This window comes from Eumetopias jubatus, unplaced genomic scaffold (assembly GCF_037043125.1).
Source record: "Eumetopias jubatus isolate StellerSeaLion01/CBP00866 unplaced genomic scaffold, mEumJub1_p1.0 scaffold_4, whole genome shotgun sequence".
Classification (NCBI taxonomy): domain Eukaryota; kingdom Metazoa; phylum Chordata; class Mammalia; order Carnivora; family Otariidae; genus Eumetopias; species Eumetopias jubatus.
Window position 1 is genome coordinate 171736002 of NW_028274810.1, and position 19435 is coordinate 171755436.

Consider the following 19435-nt stretch of genomic DNA (forward strand, 5'->3'; position numbering starts at 1 on the left):
GGAGGGGAGGTGGGCAGGGGGGAATGGGTTACATGGATAATGCATTAAAGAGGACACTTGTAGGGATGAGCACTGGGTGTTGTATGTAAGTGACGGATCACTAAATTCTACACCTGAAACTAATATTGCACTGTATTTTAACTGGAATTTAAATAAAAACTAAAAAAAAAAGAAACACTATTCATTGGTAATAAAGTTTTCTTACATTTCTCATGGGCCAAGAGGGATGATACCCTAAATTCATCAAAAAAAGAGAACTAGAATAGATTTTTAAGGAGAAAGAAATCAAATATACAGAACTTAGAGGTTACTTTCTGCAAAAGTAAACAGATGTTGTTTACAAGAGGGTAAGAGACTTAAAGCAAACAGAGGGCAGAAGTTCTGGAGTCAGGAATCTACACATGGACAGTAACAGCAGACATAGAAATGGAAAGTAAAGAAAGCATATATATATATATATATAGTTCAAAGGAAAAATATCATTCATTTGCTTCATTTCTCAAAATATCTCTAAGTGAATGAGGCAATTTGGGTTTTGTTCACTTTTGAGAGTTTGAAGTTGTTGGTCTCACAGATTGGGTGTCTTAAACCATGGCTAGTCCCACATGGCCCAGAGTTATGCATAGCACTTAATTTCTGCCTCCAATAATTCTACATTGCTTGGGTAACTTTGGCCAGAGTTTTTATTCATAGAATGTTTAGAAAGTGATTCTGGGAAATATTTGATTTCCAAGTGAGAACAACTTTTCCAAGCATAAAAGCAAAGGAGGAAGGCATAAAGGAAATGATTGATAGCCCTGACTCAATAAAAATATTTTAGAGGAGTATTTAACGGTAGGGAAAACTATCCATGACATGTTTTTAGCATTTATTATAAATTTATCATTTATTATTATTTATCAAAAAATAAAAGACCAGCATGGATATTATAATTTCAATGTGGTAAAATTTGTATCTGAAATATGCTAAATACTAAAAGAATTATAAATGATTTTTATTTTCTTCATGCTTTTCTGAATTTTCCAAATTTTCTATATTAAGCAGAACCAAAAATTATTTTAAAACAAATTTAACCCAGCCAAAACTGAATACATTTCTTTTTTTTTTTTTAAGATTTTATTCATTTATTTGACAGAGAGACACAGTGAGAGAGGGAACACAAGCAGGGGGGAGTGGGAGATGGAGAAGCAGGCTTCCCACTGAGGAGGGAGCCTGATATGGGGCTCGATCCCAGGACCCTGGGATCATGACCTGAGCCGAAGGCAGACGCTTAATGACTGAGCCACCCAGGCGCCCCAATACATTTCATTCTTGAACTCATTTATGAGTTCATATATTCCTACAGGTTTGAGTCATATATTCCTACAGGTATTTTAGAATCAGTGGATGAATTTTATTTAACTCGGTGGCATACCAAAGATAAAACGAGAATTTGTGAGATGATCCAGGGGCAAATTGAGACAAAAATAGTCTGAAATGGAAAGTTCTTCCAGACTTAGAAGAACTATAATATATAGGTGGATCTAATTTGATTCTGTCAGAGAAAGGTCAAAGTACACAAAAAAAATTTTTTTAAGAAAAATTTCCTTAGTTTCCCAGGTGAGCCCCTATATTCCTCTGCTGCTACCTAATTTGAAACCTCACCCTTCTGGGTCCAGCCTAATTACAGATGAAAACCACCTGCATTACATATTCCCACCCATCTGTACTTGGCACCAGTGATAGCTTATCCTGGTGCCAAAATCTGGCATGTGATTCAGATGTTCTAGGTAGATAATTTAAATAACCAAAACTAGAATGGAGACTTTCAGGGAAGGGAGTTATTTTCTAAGAACCAGGTGATGATTCTGAACAAGGTAAGGAGAACTATTTGGAGAGTATGTGGGTTATGTGTATAGGACAGAGCTCTAAGGAAGACTTTGTGGTTGTGGAAGAATTCCTCCAACTGGGAAGGCTTCCAGAATGGGAAGGCTCTTTTTCCCAGGATCCAAAAGCTTTCTAAGGAATACTCTTTTCAATAACCATCTCTTTCAGTCTCCTTATGTCTTACTGGTTGCTAAAGGTGAAAATAAAAACCCTCAAATGTAGGTGTGAAACTCAAAGTTTTGGTTCAAAAAATGTATTACTAAAAATAAACCTTTTAAAGAGAACTTAAATTGTACATATAAAATGTGTCCAAAGCCAGGGAATAAATAAGTAATTGAGATGGCTATTAAGCCTAGATCAAATATCTCTTTTTAATTTAAATTTTAGGTAGTTAACATATGGTGCAATATTGGTTCTGGAGTAGAAGTCAGTGATTCATCACTTACATACAATACCCAGTGCTCATCATAACAAGTGCCCTCCTTAATACCCACACCCATCTAGCCCATCCCCCACCCACCTCCCTCCATCAACCCCGTTTATTCTCTATTGTTAAAAATCTCTTATGGCTTGTTTCCCTCTCTCCTTTTTTTCTTTTCCCCCTTCACATATGTCCATCTGTTTTCTTTATTAAATTCTACATATGAGTGAGATCATATGGTATTTGTCTTTCTCTGACTGACTTATTTCACTTAGCATAATACACTCTAGCTCCATCCATGTCATTGCAAATGGCAAGATTTCATTCTTTTTGATGGCTGAGTAATATTCCTGTGTGTGTGTGTGTGTGTGTGTGTGTGTGTGTGTGTGTGTGTACCACTTCTTCTTTATCCATTCATCAGTTGATGGACAGTTGGGCTCTCTCCATGATTTGGCTATTGTTGATAATGCTGCTATAAACATCAGGGAGCATGTAGCCCTTCGAATCTGTATTTTTGTATCTTTTGGGTAAATACCTAGTAGTGCAATGGCTGGATCGTAGGGTACTTCTATTTTTTAACTTTTTGAGGAACTTCCATACTGTTCTCCAAAATGGCTGCACCAGTTTACATTCCCACCAACCGTGCAAGAGGGTTCCCCTTTCTCCACATCCGTGCCAACACCTGGTATTTCTTGTGTTGTTAATTTTAGTCATTCTTACAAGTGTGAGATGGTTTCTCATCATGGTTCTGATTTGTATTTCCCTGATGATAAGAGATGTTGAGCACTTTTCATCTGTCTGTAAGCCATCTGGATGTCTTCTTTGGAAAAATATCTCTTCATGTCTTTTGCCCATTTCTTAACTAGATTATTTGTTTTTTGGGTGTTGAGTTTGATAACTTCTTTGTAGATTTTGAATAGTAACCCTTCATCAGATAGGTAATTTGTAAATATTTTCTCCCATTCTGTAAGCTGCCTTTTAGTTTTGTTGACTGTTTCCTTCACTGTGCAGAAGCTTCTTATCTTGATTAAGTCCCAATAGTTCATTATTGCTTTTGTTTTCCTTGTCTCCAGAGACGTGTCTAGTAAGAAGTTGCTATGGCCAGTGTCAAAGAGATTTCTGCCTGTGTTTTCCTCTGAGATGTTGGTGATTTCCTGTCTCACATTTAGGTCTTTCATCCATTTTTAATTTATTTTTGTGTATGGTGTAAGAAAGTGGGCCAGTTTTATTGTTCTGCATGTTGCTGTCTGATTTTCCTAACACCATTTGTTGAAGAGACTTTTTTCCATTGGATATTCTTCCCTGCTTCACCGAAGATTAGTTGACCATATTGTTGAGGGCCCATTTTTGGGTTCTCTATTCTGTTCCATTGATCTATGTGTCCGTTTTTGTTACAGTACCATACTGTCTTAATGACTACAGCTTTGTAATATAGCTTAAAATCAGGAATCGTGATGCCTACAGTTTTGTTTTCTTTTTCAGAATTGTTTTGGCTATTCAGGGTCTTCTGTGGTTCCATATAAATTTGAGGATTGTTTGTTCTAGCTCTGTGAAAAGTGCTGGTGGTATTTTGATAGGGATTGCACTAAATGTGTAGATTGCTTTGGGTAGTATAGACATTTTGACAATGTTTGTTCTTGTAATCCATGAGCATGGAATGCTTTCCATTTCTTTGGTTCCTCTTCAATTTCTTTCATAAGTAGGTTCCATAGTTTTGAGAATATAGATCTTTTACTTCTTTAGTTAGATGTATTTCTAGGTATCTTATTGTTTTTGGTGCAATTGCAAATGGGATCAATTCCTTGATTTCTTTTTCTGTAGCTTCATTATTGGTTAAAGAACATCCAACTAAAGAATGAATGGGTTAACCAGGAAATTAAAGAAGAACTTTAAAAATACATGAGGCAAAAAGAAAAGAGAAATGACCCAAATCCACAAAATCATGAATGAAAGAGGAGAGATCACAACCAACACCAAAGCAATACAAACAATTATAAGAACATATTATGAGCAACTCTATGCCAGCAAATTAGATAACCTGGAAGAAATGGGTGCATTCCTAGAGATGTATCAACTACCAAAATTGAACCAGGAAGAAATAGAAAACCTGAACAGACCTATAACCACCTAGGAAATTGAAGCAGTAACCAAAAATCTCCCAAGAAACAAAAGCACAGGGCCAGATGGCTTCCCAGGGGAATTCTATCAGACATTTAAAGAAGAATTAATACCTATTCTCCTGAAACTATTCCAAAAAATAGAAATGGAAGGAAAACTTCCAAATTCATTTCATGAGGCCAGCATTACCTTGATCCCAAAACCAAAGACCCCATCAAAAAGGAGAATTACAGACCAGTATCCTTGATGAACATGGATGCAAAAATTCTCACCAAAACACTAGCCAATAGGATCCAACAGTACATTAAAAGGATTATTCACCACGACCAAGTGGGATTTATCCCTGGGCTACAAGGATGGTTCAACATCCGCAAATCAATCAACGTGATACAATACATTAACAAAAGAAAGAACAAGAATCATATGATCCTCTCAATAGATGCAGAAAAAGCATTTGACAAAGTCCAGCATCCTTTCTTGATCAAAACTCTTCAGAGTATAGGGATAGAGGGTACATACCTCAATATCATAAAAGCCATCTATGAAAAACCCACAGCGAATATCATTCTCAATGGGGAAAAGCTGAGAGCTTTTCCCCTAAGGTCAGGAACGCGGCAGGGATGTCCACTATCAACACTGCTATTCAACATAGTATTAGAAGTCCTAGCCACAGGAATCAGACAACAAAAAGAAATCAAAGGCATCCAAATCGGCAAAGAGGAAGTCAAACTCTCACTCTTTGCAGATGATATGATACTGTATGTGGAAAACCCAAAAGACTCCACCCCAAAACTGCTAGAACTCATACAGGAATTCAGTAAAGTGGCAAGATATAAAATCAATGCCCAGAAATCAGTGGCATTCCTATACACCAACAACAAGACAGAAGAGAGACAAATCAAGGAGTCGATCCCATTTACAATTGCACCCAAAACCATAAGATATCTAGGAATAAATTTAACCAAAGAGGCAAAGGATCTGTACTCAGAAAACTATAAAATACTCATGAAAGAAATTGAAGACACAAAGAAATGGAAAAATGTTCCATGCTCATGGATTGGGAGAACCAACATAGTGAAGATGTCAATGCTACCTAGGGCAATCTACACATTCAGTGCAATCCCCATCAAAATACCATCCACTTTTTTCAAAGAAATGGAACAAATAATCCTAAAATTTGTATGGAACCAGAAGAGATCCCGAATAGCCAGAGGAATCTTGAAAAAGAAAAGCAAAGCTGGTGGCATCACAATTCCGGACTTCCAGCTCTATTACAAAGCTGTCATCATCAAGACAGTATGGTACTGGCACAAAAACAGACACATAGATCAATGGAACAGAATTGAGAGCCCAGAAATGGACCCTCAACTCTATGGTCAACTTATCTTTGACAAAGCAGGAAAGAATGTCCAATGGAAAAAAGACAGTCTCTTCAACAAATGGTGTTGGGAAAATTGGACAGCCACATGCAGAAGAATGAAACTGGACCATTTCCTTACACCACACACACAAATAGACTCCAAATGGTTGAAAGACCTAAACGTGAGACAGGAGTCCATCAAAATCCTAAAGGAGAACACAGGTAGCAACCTCTTCGACCTCAGCCGCAGCAACTTCTTCCTAGAAACATCGCCAAAGGCCAGGGAAGCCAGGGCAAAAATGAACTATTGGGATTTCATCAAGATAAAAAGCTTTTGCACAGCAAAAGAAACAGTCCACAAAACCAAAAGACAACCGACAGAATGGGAGAAAATATTTGCAAATGACATAATCAGATAAAGGGCTAGTATCCAAAATCTATAAAGAACTTATCAAACTCAACACCCAAAAACCAAATAATCCAATCAAGAAATGGGCAGAAGACATGAACAGACATTTTTCCAAAGAAGACATCCAAATGGCCAACAGACACATGAAAAAGTGCTCAACATCACTCAGCATCAGGGAAATCCAAATCAAAACCTCAATGAGATACCACCTCACACCCATCAGAATGGCTAAAATTAACAAGTCAGGAAATGACAGATGTTTGCGGGGATGCACAGAAAGGGGAACCCTCCTACACTGTTGGTGGGAATGCAAGCTGGTGCAACCCCTCTGGAAAACAGTGGGGGTTCCTCAAACAGTTGAAAATAGAGCTATCATACGATCCAGCAATTGCACTACTGGGTATTTACCACAAAGATACAAATGTAGGGATCCGCAGGAGTATGTGCACCCCAATGTTTATAGCAGCAATGTCCACAATAGCCAAACTGTGGAAAAAGCCAAGATGTCCAACGACAGATGAATGGATAAAGAAGAAGTGGTATATATACACAATGGAATATTATGCAGTCATCAAAAGGAATGAGATCTTGCCATTTGCAACGACATGGATGGAACTGGAGGGTGTTATGCTGAGTGAAATAAGTCAATCAGAGAAAGACATGTATCATATGACCTCACTGATATGAGGAATTCTTAATCTCAGGAAACAAACTGAGGGTTGCTGGAGTGGTGGGGGGTGGGAGGGATGGGGTGGCTGGGTGATAGACATTGGGTAGGGTATGTGCTATGTTGAGCGCTGTGAATTGTGCAAGACTGTTGAATCACAGATCTGTACTTCTGAAACAAATAATGCAACATATGTTAAGAAAAAAGAAAAAGAAGAAGATAGCAGGAGAGGAAGAATGAAGGGGAGTAAGTCAAAGGGGGAGACGAACCATGAGAGACGATGGACTCTGAAAAACAAACTGAGGGTTCTAGAGGGGAGGAGGGTAGGGGGACGGGTTAGCCTGGTGATGGGTATTAAAGAGGGCACATTCTGCATGGAGCACTGGGTGTTATGCACAAACAATGAATCATGGAACACTACATCAAAAACTAATGATGTAATATATGGTGATTAACATAACAATAAAATTAAAAAATAATAAATAAATAAATAAATACATGAAGCAAATGAAAATGAAAGCATGACATCCCCAAACCTTTGGGATGCAGCAAAAGCAGTCCTAAGAGGGAAGTGTATTGCAGTGCAGACCTACCTCAAGAAGCAAGAAAAGTTTCAAATACACAGCCTAACCTTACACATAAAGGAGCTAGAAAAGGAACAGCAAATAAAGTCTAAAGCCAGCAGAAGAAGGAAAATAATAAAGATTAAAGTAGAAATAAATGCTATAGAAACAAACAAACAAAAAACAGTAGAATGGAGGGGTGCCTGTGTGGTTCAGTCAGTTGAGCGTCTGCCTTCGGCTCAGGTCATGGTCCCAGGGTCCTGGGATCAATCCTGTTTCTCCCTCTCCCTCTGCCTGCCACTCCCCCTGCTTGTGCTTGCTCTCATTCTCTCTCTCTCTCTCTCTCTATCTGTCAAATAAATAAAATATTTTTAAAAAACAATAACAACAGTAGAATGGATTAATGAAACTAAGAACTGGTTCTTGGAAAGAATTAATAAAATTAATAAACCCCTAGCTAGACTTATCAACAAGAAAAGAGAAAGGACCCAAATAGAAAAAATCATGACTGATAGAGGAGAGATCACAACCAACACCACAGAAATACAATTTCTCTTCAACCTGGAAGAAATGGACAAAGTCCTAGAAACTTACAACTACCAAAACTGAAACAGGAAGACATAGAAAATTTGAATCAACCCATAACTAGCAAGGACATTGAATCAATAATCAAAAATCTCGCAACAAACAAAAGTCCTGGGCCGGCTGGCTTCCCAGGGGAATTCTACCAGACATTTAAAGAAGACTTAATGTCTATTCTTCTCAAACTGTTCCAAAAAATAGAAATGGAAGGAAAACTTCCAAACTCATTCTATGAAGTCAGCTTTACCTTGATTCCAAAACCAGACAAAGACCCACTAAAAAGAATTACAGGCCCATATCACTGATGAACATGGATGCAAAAATTCTCAATACAGTGCTAGCAAATCAAATTCAACAGTACATTAAAAGAATCATTTGCCACAATCAGGTGGGATTTATTCCTGGGCTGCAGGGGTGGTTCAATACTCCCAAATCATCAATGTAATACACCATATTAATAAAAGAAAGGGTAAGAACCATATGATCCTTTCAATAGAGGCAGAAAAAGCATTTAACAAAATACAGCATCCTTTCCTGATAAAAACCCTCAATGAAGTAGGGATAGATGGAACATACCTCAACATCATAAAGGCCATCTACAAAGGACCCACAGCTAATATCCTCAATGGAGAAAAACTGAGAGCCTTTCCTCTATGGGTGGGAACAAGGCAGGGATGTCCACTCTCACTATTACTATTTAACATAGTCCTGGAAGTCTCAGCCTCAGCAGTGAGACAACAAAAAGAAATAAAAGGCATCCAAATTGGCAAGGAAGAAGTCAAACTTTCACTCTATGCAGACAACATGACATTCTATGTAGAAAACCCTAAAGACTGCACTGAAAATTGCTAGAACTCATACATGAATTCAGCACAGTCACAGGATATAAAATCAATGTACAGAAATCTGTTGCATTTCTATTCACCTAGATCAAATATTTCATGAGTTGAGTAAGCAAGTCTTTGTTCTTAATTGCATAATAAGAAAAAGTACACCTTCTAAAAATGACCTGCATTTTTAAGTTGTCTGAATTTGTTCACTACCACTGCAAGTAATTACAATATTTTGTTTTCTACCAGCCTTTTAGTACCTTTAACTTACCATATTCTCCCATCCTCCATCCTCCCCAATCTTCTTTTTAATCCTCTGCATCCTCCAACCCAGCTCTCTCACCCTTTTACTCAATTTATGATGTCTTAAGGCATATCAGGGGATATATTGATGTTTGTTCAATTTAATTAAATTTAAATCCATTGCCTCCATTTTACTCCAGCATTTGAGAATGTTCTGGGCATTGTTTCTACTGGCAGTCCTCACTTTTCTTCCAAGTAGTGCAGGACTGTAAAAGTGACCATTCAAGCTGAAGTCATAAAAATCTATCTTAAAAATCAATGGGGGAGAATTATGTTTGTTCTATGACCTCTATCTGTTTTTGTCAAAACATTAAAAACTTTCTTACTTTCTTATAAATATGCAGGGAAAGGATCAAAAAATAGTAAAACCAGTATTTATTACACCATGATTTAAAACATTAAAAATATTCTTATTTCTTTGTAAAAAAAGAGCTATTATGGGTAATTTGGATAGTGCTTGCCTTCTCATTATTTAACTTACATGAAATTAGCGTATTGTTTTATGCTGTGGCAAATTGCCATACTCCTTTCTTAATTTTGGATCAGCTTCCAATATTTTTGTCCTTTGCACTTTCAACATCATAAAATATCTACAAGAGTTCCTTTAATGTGAAAGGTTGACTGCATCTTTTCCTGTGGAACATATTTCCCCTTTTCATCACGGCCACTTTTCTCATTTATGTCCACAAGTTTGTCTTCACTAAGTTCCTCTGGCTGCATATCCAGATTTGAATGGTGGCAGTGTCAACATTCCTGTTGTCAGCTATTTCTTCTATAACTCTATTTACATTTGGTTCGAATTTCACCACTACATTATCACTTTTTATTCTTTTGCTGCACTTTAATCTTCATTGGCCCATTCCCTCTTACCATTGTCCATTTTTTGTAAAATGCCACATAGGTCAGAAACAAAGGGGAAACACGGCTACACACTTTGCTGTCTGTGTATCAACTGAAAACCAGATGCACAGTGACCAGTCACCCACTGTCAGATTTTAAAAGTCAGTCACAGCTGTTGATGCCCATCTGTTGTTTACATAACGATTTGTAGATGAATGATCTAACACTGGTAACTAAAACTTGAACTGCACTTGTTGGAGGACTGATGTAACTAAACTCTGGCAACTGAAATTTGTATATATTGGAACTCTACAAACTGAGAACACCTGTACTTTCTTTTAGTAGGTATAAGATTATTAGGTAGTAGATTTTCATAATTCCACAAAGTTGGTCCTGGCCTCTATTTTGTTGTTCCTGAGTATATACACCAACCATTTTTATTAGACAATCTGTGTAAAAGTTCTAGAAATGAGATGTGGTATTAGGAAAAAGTAAAGTGGACATGCACCAGATATTATAGTCCTGCTGGTGACACAAAGCATTTCAAATATTTATATTTTATTAGAAAATGTAAATTTTTCAATCATCACCTGCCCTGCTAGATTAATCCCTGGGCAGTTCTAAGTATGTGTTAAGTATGAAAGTAACTAGAATTTGAAGGATTAGCATATGATTTTCCAGTTCTCCATCCTTCATTCACAGAACATTTCTGTTTGTGTTGCTTTCAAACTATTATTTAATTGCCAGTTTGTATTTAATGAGCTTCTCACAGTGTGACGTCAAATATCTTTATACATCAAGCTCCCTTTTGAAAATTTCCCTAGAAACTATAATACTCTAATTTTCCTAGTATTAAATTTTAAATACTTCCTTTGTGTTAAGATGCACCTACTTTGATACTAAAACTCTTTTCCATCCTAAATAATTTTACTCCAGTCAGGTGAGGATATTCTTCAGCTTGACTGCTAACTGTGCCCTTCCTTTGGCGTCAGCTGTAACATGTCTTCTCCTAGTGTGCCCTTTGAATATGGTTATTATTCTTAGGTCCTCTATAGTGATTCTAGAACAAAAACAAAAACAAAGAATTTAAACACTATCTTTTTTAAAACCAGTAACACCAATTCTCAAAAAAAAAAAAATACTCTAACATTTCAGGTTGTCATAGGGGTCTAAGAAACAATATTCAATCAAATCCAAAAAATGTGAAAAGGAGGGAAACTCTTTAGCCTAACTTTCTCACACTACACAAAGACTTTGGTGATTGTAAAGTTTGTCTTCAAATTTAACAAAGGTTAATTTGGTGAATTTGGGTATATGACAAGCAAATATTTATGGGGAAATCAAAATAGTCTTAGCAGGTGATGAATATCAAATAGATTCATACTTTGTCTCTCTTCAGAAATTCCCTAACCTGATACCAAACATATTTTCCTAACAAGATAATATTCAAAACTTCTCTGATATTTATTTTTTGGCAAAGTATTTTTAAATAAATTGATGAAGTGAGTGTAATACCTAAAGGCTGCCACACTGAGGCATGTGATGCATTGTTTTGTGACTGGCTTTCAGATCACAATTACTAGTCTTCCTCATAAGGAACAATAGTAGTCTAGAAATTAAACTTGTAAAGCCCAGATGGAACTTGATTAGTAGGCATCTCCTTTCCTGTGTGTATGGGTGTTGTAAATTGATTGCTAAAAAGAGTCCCACACATTAGAAGGAAAGCACACCCCCTACTTTATAGTTATCATATGTTAGAATAATAGGAAATAGTCACATGGTCATCTTTTTTCTAGAAACTCTATCTAAACTACAAAAGAGAAATGATCTGTTCTATTACTTAAAGCATTCAAGCAAGGAGATCTCTCAGTTGTCCTATTCAGGACAGAACAGTCATTACATTGTGATCATTCTCGCTTTGTCTGACCAGATGGGGAATGGCTGCAATTCTTAGAGAGTTATAAAAATCACAAATAAAGCATATGCGATACAATGACACCCTGTTTATTTGTCAGAGAAAGAACATGTTCTGGCAAGTCTTGGAAATTAAATCCACTCCAGAATAGAATACTAGAAAACAGCTTCTTAATTTAATACATAATTTGAATATAAAGAGCTTTAAAATGAGTCCATGTTAATGACCGCAAAATCAGACAAAATTTGACAAAATTATAAGAGAAAAATGACAAATCTAAAATAATGTTTTTTAACACAACTCTCAGTGATAAGAAAACAGACAAATTTTTAGCAAGAATATAGGTGATATAAGCAATGTAATAAACTTAATCTAGTAAACACATATAAAATCCATACCCAATAATTAGGGAATGCATATTTTTTCAAGCCCAATTGAAACATTTAGAAAAATTGACAATACACTAGACCACAAAGCGAGGTTCAAGAAATACTAAAGAGTCTATATCATATAGACCAAATTTTCTGACTGTAATGCAGTTGTTAGAAAATATTTATGAAAATGTGATTTAAAGAAAATTCACATTTTAAAATTACAAATATAACATGTTTAAAGAAATGAAGGAAAATTTTCAATATTTACAACTAAATGGAAATAAAACTATTATATACCAAAACATATGGAATGTAGCTAAGATAGTACTGAAGAAGAATTTATAGTTTTAAATAAATATATTACAAAAGGATAAGCTCTCCAAATTAATGAGCTAAGCTTTCAACTCAAATTAGAAAAGGAAAAGGAGAATTAGCAAAAACAACAAAGAGCAGAAGCCAACAAAACAGAAAGCAAAGATATAATCTTTCTTATTGTATCTTCATTTTATATTTAATTTCTGCTCTAGGCCCAAATGGTTTGCTCCTCAAATAATGAGTAATATAATCCAGATAGTGGACAAAGACAAAATAAGAAAGGAAATTACAGGTCTATCTCAGGAATATAGATGCAAATATTAGCGACCTGAATCCAGCTAATATAACAAGAATACATATCATAACCAAAGGAGCTTATCCCAGGAATACAAGGATGATTTAACAATAGAAAATTACTAATTAAAATTGATTATAACAACTATATGATTGTGTTAATGAAGAAAGATTACATGCTAAAATTCAACATCTAATAATGAAAAAAACAACCTAGCATAGAACAGACATCTTTAATGTGTTCAACCTTAATTTCAAAATCAATGTGAAGGGAGAATGATCAAAAATAGCCAAGGCAGGGGCACCTGGATGGCTCAGTCATTAAGCGTCTGCCTTCGGCCCAGGTCATGATCCCAGGGTCCTGGGATCGAGCCCCACATCAGGCTCCCCGCTCAGTGGGAAGCCTGCTTCTCCCTCTCCCACTCCCCCTGCTTGTGTTCCTTCTCTCGCTTTGTTTCTCTCTGTCAAATAAATAAATAAAATCTTTAAAAAAAAAATAGCCAAGGCAATTTTGAAGTAGAACAACATGAAAAGACACATCCTACTGGACTGAACTGATTCTATTAAACCATAGTGTGGTTTAACCAGATATAAACCAGATATAAACCAGAGTGCATTAGAGCAATTCCATGCACAAATGAAAACTTGACATTGGACAGAGGTGGCATGTAAACTCACTGAAGAGATGAACCATCCAAATGAGTACAGTGGCATACTTGGTCTTCCATAGCAGAAAAATAAATCCCAACCTCACATCATGTAAAAAATCATTTCTAGGAGGTTTAAGGCTTACATTTGAAAACAAACTTTAAAACAACTTTTGAAGAAAATACAGGATAACATCTTTATGATCTTAAGGCAGAGATGAGTTCTTAAATAAAACTTTATACATACCACTGCGATCAAAGTTTATGTATGACAAGGATATGATGAAAATAGGAATCAATAAGCTACAAGAAAGGAAGATGTTCACGATGCATATAACCAAAGGATTAATATCCAGAAGGTAGGAAGAATAAATAGAGTTTAATTTTTTTAATGGGCAAAAATGAGTGAGCAATTTATAGAATCACCTATTATATAAAAGCTGTTCAATATAATTTGTAATGAGGGAAATGCAAAGTAAAACAACAAAAGCACAATTTCATACCCATTAGATTTTTTTTTTTAACTAAAAGCTTAATGATATCAAGGGTTAGTAAAGTTGTAGAGCAATGGGAACTCTCATTCACTGCAGATAAGAGTATTTACCGATTTAGAGAAAAATAGCAGTATTTAATAAAGTGGAGGGCATATAAATCCATGGCCCAGCAAATCCCTTCCTAGATGTATAGTAAAGAAACTCACACATGTCTAGGAGAAATGTGCAAGAATGTTCATTGCAATATTGTAACAGTGAAAGCAACCTAACTCTCCATCAACAAAATAAGGAATCAATATATTGTGAATTTAACTAAAATGGAATACCATTTAATTGTGCTGTTAAAATTAATAAATCAACTTAAGTGTCAAAAATTTGGGGAGAAGAGCAGACTGGACTGACACATCATGATCTCATTTGCATGAAATTTCAAAGCATACACAATATTATATATTGTTCCTGAGTCCATTTATAATAGCAAAACAAAATCATGCATGGGACTGATAATGCAAAAGTTAGGATAGTGATTACCTTGGTAGAGGAGAAGAAAATAGGATCAGAGTATAATAAAAAAGGGAGCTTTGGTTTTATCTGTAATGTCTCAATTTCTTTTTAAAAGATTTAATAAATATGGCAAGGTGTAGTTGGTGGGCACATAGATGTAATATTCTCTGCTCTTTTTCTATTTGCTTCAAATATATTGTGATTTTTTTAAAAGGAAGTTAGTAATATTCTTTTAAATACAAAAGCATGGTGGTCCACTTGCATGGAGGAGGAGAAGGCAGGATAAGATGAGAAAGTTCCCTGCAAGTCTCTAGCATAGTCTGGTGGTTAGGTGCTAACATGATCCATGCTTGGAAAAGGTGAGACTTCCCAAGTTTGGACTGAGATAAATGAGCTATGGTCCCCAGTGCTAGGCAGGGAGGGAGAGAAATTACCATGACTTTTCCCTACCCTTTCTTTCTTGCCCTGTTGCCCCAGGTCTCTTTCCTTCCACCTCTTCTCTCTCCCTCACTAGCATGGCACAGAAACCCACAGCTGCCTAACTTTATGGAAGAAATGTAGCTAACCATATAGCTCTGTCTTTGCCATCCCCAGCAGGAGACTTCCTCCTGGCATTGGGGAACCTCCATTAATTAGAGGAAATCAGAACTCTAGGATATGTACAATCATATACCAGGAATTTTCCTCTCGTTTGAGGCATTAGCTCATAGAAATTCAAGCAGTATGAAAATTCTACAGAAGCTATGTGGCCAAAAAATCATTATTGAGCCTTAAAGTAAGAGAGAATTGTATTAACATTTATTAACATGTGTTAATCTCCTAGGTATTGAAATTAGATTCAATAAAGTGGTATTTAACTCTTATGTTCTTGAGCATATCCCTATATTTTCATCATTATTTCTAATATAATGATAGTTTCTAATATATTATTGGATTGCTCTCTATGAACAGCATTATCATCATGTAAATGCCAATGCTGTTTATGATGGGTTCAGAAATCCTACTTAACTATATGTAAAAGAAGATTGAAGTTTTAAGTATTAAATTTTCCAAAGCAGTATATATATGTACTTTAAGAATTCTTTTATTTTGCATTGTGTTTTTAATATAGTAAAAATTCAAACAACCCAAATGGATATAATATTAAATGTAATTCTCTTTCCCATACATTGCCCCATGAGTCCCCTCCCCAGAGGCGGTCATTTTCAAGTTCCTCTTTCACTAAGATAACTTATATGTGGACAAATAGGCATTGAAAAGAATTGTTTTAAAAGTACATTCCATAGGAATCATATTTCAAAATGTCTGTATTCTTAGCACATTCAATGCTTTTCTGTTTGAGGCCAAACATGTAGTGCAGAAATCTTTAGGCTTGGGGTCAGACACAATATAAGTAAAACCCAAGCACGAGAGCAATATTTTGAAGCCAGCCACAATAAAAGTGACAGAGATGTTATAATGTTTATTAAACTTTTAATAGAAAAATCAGGAGAGAATAGTGTCAATGCAGTAAGTTCCAAGACTTGAGTCTGGTACCAGTTAGACATAAACAATTAAGTGACATGTATAACTAGCTTGTATTATGATATATCATATAAGGATACCAAAATATTTGGGTAATTATTTTGTCTAAAATTGAAAGTAATCTTTAGGGGCGCCTGGGTGGCTCAGTCGTTAAGCATCTGCCTTCATCTCAGGTCATGGGCCCAGGGTCCTGGGATCAAGCCCCACATCAGGCTCCCTGCTGGGCGGGAAGCCTGCTTCTCCCTCTCCCACTCCCCCTGCTTGTGTTCCTGCTCTCGCTGTGTCTCTCTCTGTCAAATAAATAAATAAAATCTTTAAAAATAAATAAATAAATAAATAAATAATAAATTTGAATGTAATCTTTTAAAAAAACTGATTATACCAAAGCATACCTAAATAATTGCTTTCTTAAGCAGCCTAAAATTTAGCCAGTTCTGAAATACTGTCAGAGGCTACCCAATTAATCTGTTTTGCTACCTCTGCTAAAATGTATCCCTAACAAAAAGTTTGAGATAAAAATCTCAAGAAAGAATATATGATGTGGAGGGTGGGTTAAATAGGTGATGGGGATTAAGGAATACACTTGCTATGATGAGAACCAGGTATTGTATGGAATTGTTGAATCACTAGTATTACGCTGTATGTTAACTAACTGGAATTTAAATAAAAACGTTTAAAAAATAATTTAAAGGGGCGCCAGGGTGGCTCAGTCGTTGAGCACCTGCCTTTGGCTCAGGTCATGATCCCAGGGTCCTGGAATTGAGCCCCACATCAGGCTCCCTGCTCCGCGGGAGGCCTGCTTCTCCCTCTCCCACTCCCCCTGCTTGTGTTCCCTCTCTTGCTGTGTCTCTTTCTGTCAAATAAATAAATCTTAAAAAATTTTTTAAATTAAAAATAATTTAAAAATTTATTTTAAAAAAGAATATATGATGTCAAAGAGTATAGTTCATATTAGCTTGTACTCTTCAAAACAATATATTTGGTATTTCCCATGGATGGAAAGGATTTTCATATATTTTTTCTAAACCTGTATTTGGGATCAGTTTGTAAGAAAAATGTCACCTTTGTCTTTTAGGCTCTTCTAACATATAAGAGTGACCCAACCATGAGAAAAATGTTGAATCATCTGTATTTCTATATCATGCCTGTGTTTAACGTTGATGGATACCATTTTAGCTGGACCAGTGTAAGTCACTTTGCTATCCAACTGAAAAGAGAGACTAAAATAGAAAACAGCCATAGAACAGGAAGGAAACCTGGGGGGCAGACAGCCTAGTGATTCCAGAACTACAGAAGAGACATCCACTCCCTGTCCCATCATAGCAGCAAACTTTTGTTTCTATGTTTGGCTTTGCATGAGATTCCATATAAGTCAAGATATCTCCTTCCAAAGAAATTGTGAAAAGTCACTAGTCTAGCCCAGCTTACTCAATTTTGCCCAAGATGAAATGAGGCCAAGAGAAGCTAAGAGATAGCAAGCGTGTGGCAGAAATTGGAGCATGAACCTGATGCTTATCCAATCCTCTTTCTACTCCCTGGATTTATCTCTTCCCAGAACTCTCCCTCAGTGCTACGATTCATTCACCAATTGTGCTACTAAAATGCATGTGGATAACCTTTTGAGTATTTTTTCTACACCTATTTTCTTAATTACATCTAGGATCGATTTTGGAGAAAAACAAGGTCAAGGAGTTCAAGGTTTCGCTGCCGTGGAGTTGATGCCAATCGTAACTGGAAAGTGAAATGGTGTGGTAAGTTGAAAACTAACTGGAATTTAGATCCACAGTTTTCCACAGCTTTCACTCTCAAAAATGATGAGCCCAGTAGGACTCCAATATAAGACTGATGTTTTAATGTAGGTGAAAACCTAATAGAGAAAAATACAGATCTATACCTTGTAGCTATAATTTGCAAAAGAAAATGAAAGGGATTTTTAACATGTAAATATCAAAGATTTAAATCTGTCAACCCAATCCTGAAAATTGAAAATTTAAACACAGATGTAAAAGCAGAAAACTGAGGAATATTCGACATTCAGAAACTAAAACAGAACTGTGGTTTGTGGTATAAATCTGGTTAAATATTTTAATCCTTTCATTGAGAAAGTGAGAGTAACTCTGATCCTGCCTTCTTCTGTCTATGACAATCAAAACTACCAAATCCTTGTCTAGAATCTACCTATCTAAGGTATCATACAATGATTGACCATTCACATGGCAAATGTATTTCTGCTACATTCCATCTTTCATTTATACCTTTCAAGTGAAGAAAGGATGTCAGGAAACTGTTTCAAAATAAAGAAGCACGTAGGTACTAGGGAGGGGAAGAGGGACAGGAGGGAGAAAATTAGCCATAGCTAGTATAGAGGAGGCAAAACTTCACTTCTACCCACCTTGGGATTTTTAGGTAAAGCTCTTAAACAAAAAGGCAAGAGAAAAACAGTTTATTAACATGTGCCGCATGTGTCACATGGGAGAAACCTCACGAAAAGTAACTCAGAGTGGCAACTTAGAACTCTGGCTTTTATAGCATCTTCAATAAATTGTAGAGAAATGACAGGACAAAGGAAAGTAGTTTTGGGCAGCACACCGTGGGAAGGTAAATATATGGGGAGACAACTAATGGAGTAGGGTTTGTTTGCAGATTTCTGTGGTGCTGTCTCTAGGATGATAAAGTCTGTCTCCAGTAAAAGGAGAATTTATATCTTCTCTTTAGGCAGAAAAGGGGGAGGCAGAGAGAGCTTTTCCTGCATTTGCTGCTGCTTAATTGCCTTCAGCTCAAAATAATTTTCATGTCAAATAGGCATATTTTGGGGTGACAGATTCTGGTTTCCTTCACTAGTATCATACTTGGCAATAGGAGGGAGGGTAGGAAAAGTATTATCAAAAGGCAGTTGTAAGGAGCTCCCCTTTCACAGAGTCCTTCCTTAGCTCTCTCAAAGTATAGACCATTGTGGAACAGAAAGTCTTCTGTTAGTCCCTTAGAAATGAGGCCTATTCCCAAATCACTCATCATATGACGCTTCGGGTTCTGCATTAGATGCCACTCTTCCCATCCTACCCACATCAGACAGAGCAACTGGGCATGGGCTTAGGCTCCTTCCATATATCCTCTCCAGGCAACCTCTCTTAATCAATTAGAATTAGCAAATAAGAATATGGCTCTAGAATATGACAGATATGGTTTGATTCTACCATTATCAGCTCAATGATGGGTGATTTTTTTTTAACCTATCAATTTATAACAATAACACCTACCTCATAGCGTTATGGGAATTAAAGGAATTTACATATGTTTAATGCCTAATTCGGTCCTAGTTCCAAACAGAGATCTAAATATCAGTGATCTATCCGTTCTCCCCCAAGCTGCAGAACAGTCAATTGATCTCTGAGCCTCAGGTCCACTGTTA

General features: G+C 36.2%; 1 protein-coding gene across 1 annotated transcript in view; it reads left to right on the forward strand.

Moving 5' to 3' along the window:
- CPA6 (carboxypeptidase A6) overlaps window positions 1-19435 on the forward strand; it is a 352266-nt gene that overhangs the window by 276910 nt on the left and 55921 nt on the right. Inside the window, exons 7-8 of the mRNA XM_028112201.1 lie at window positions 17102-17212; window positions 17687-17777. Of these exons, the coding sequence (XP_027968002.1) occupies window positions 17102-17212; window positions 17687-17777 (202 nt within the window). The remainder of the gene's footprint in view (window positions 1-17101; window positions 17213-17686; window positions 17778-19435) is intronic.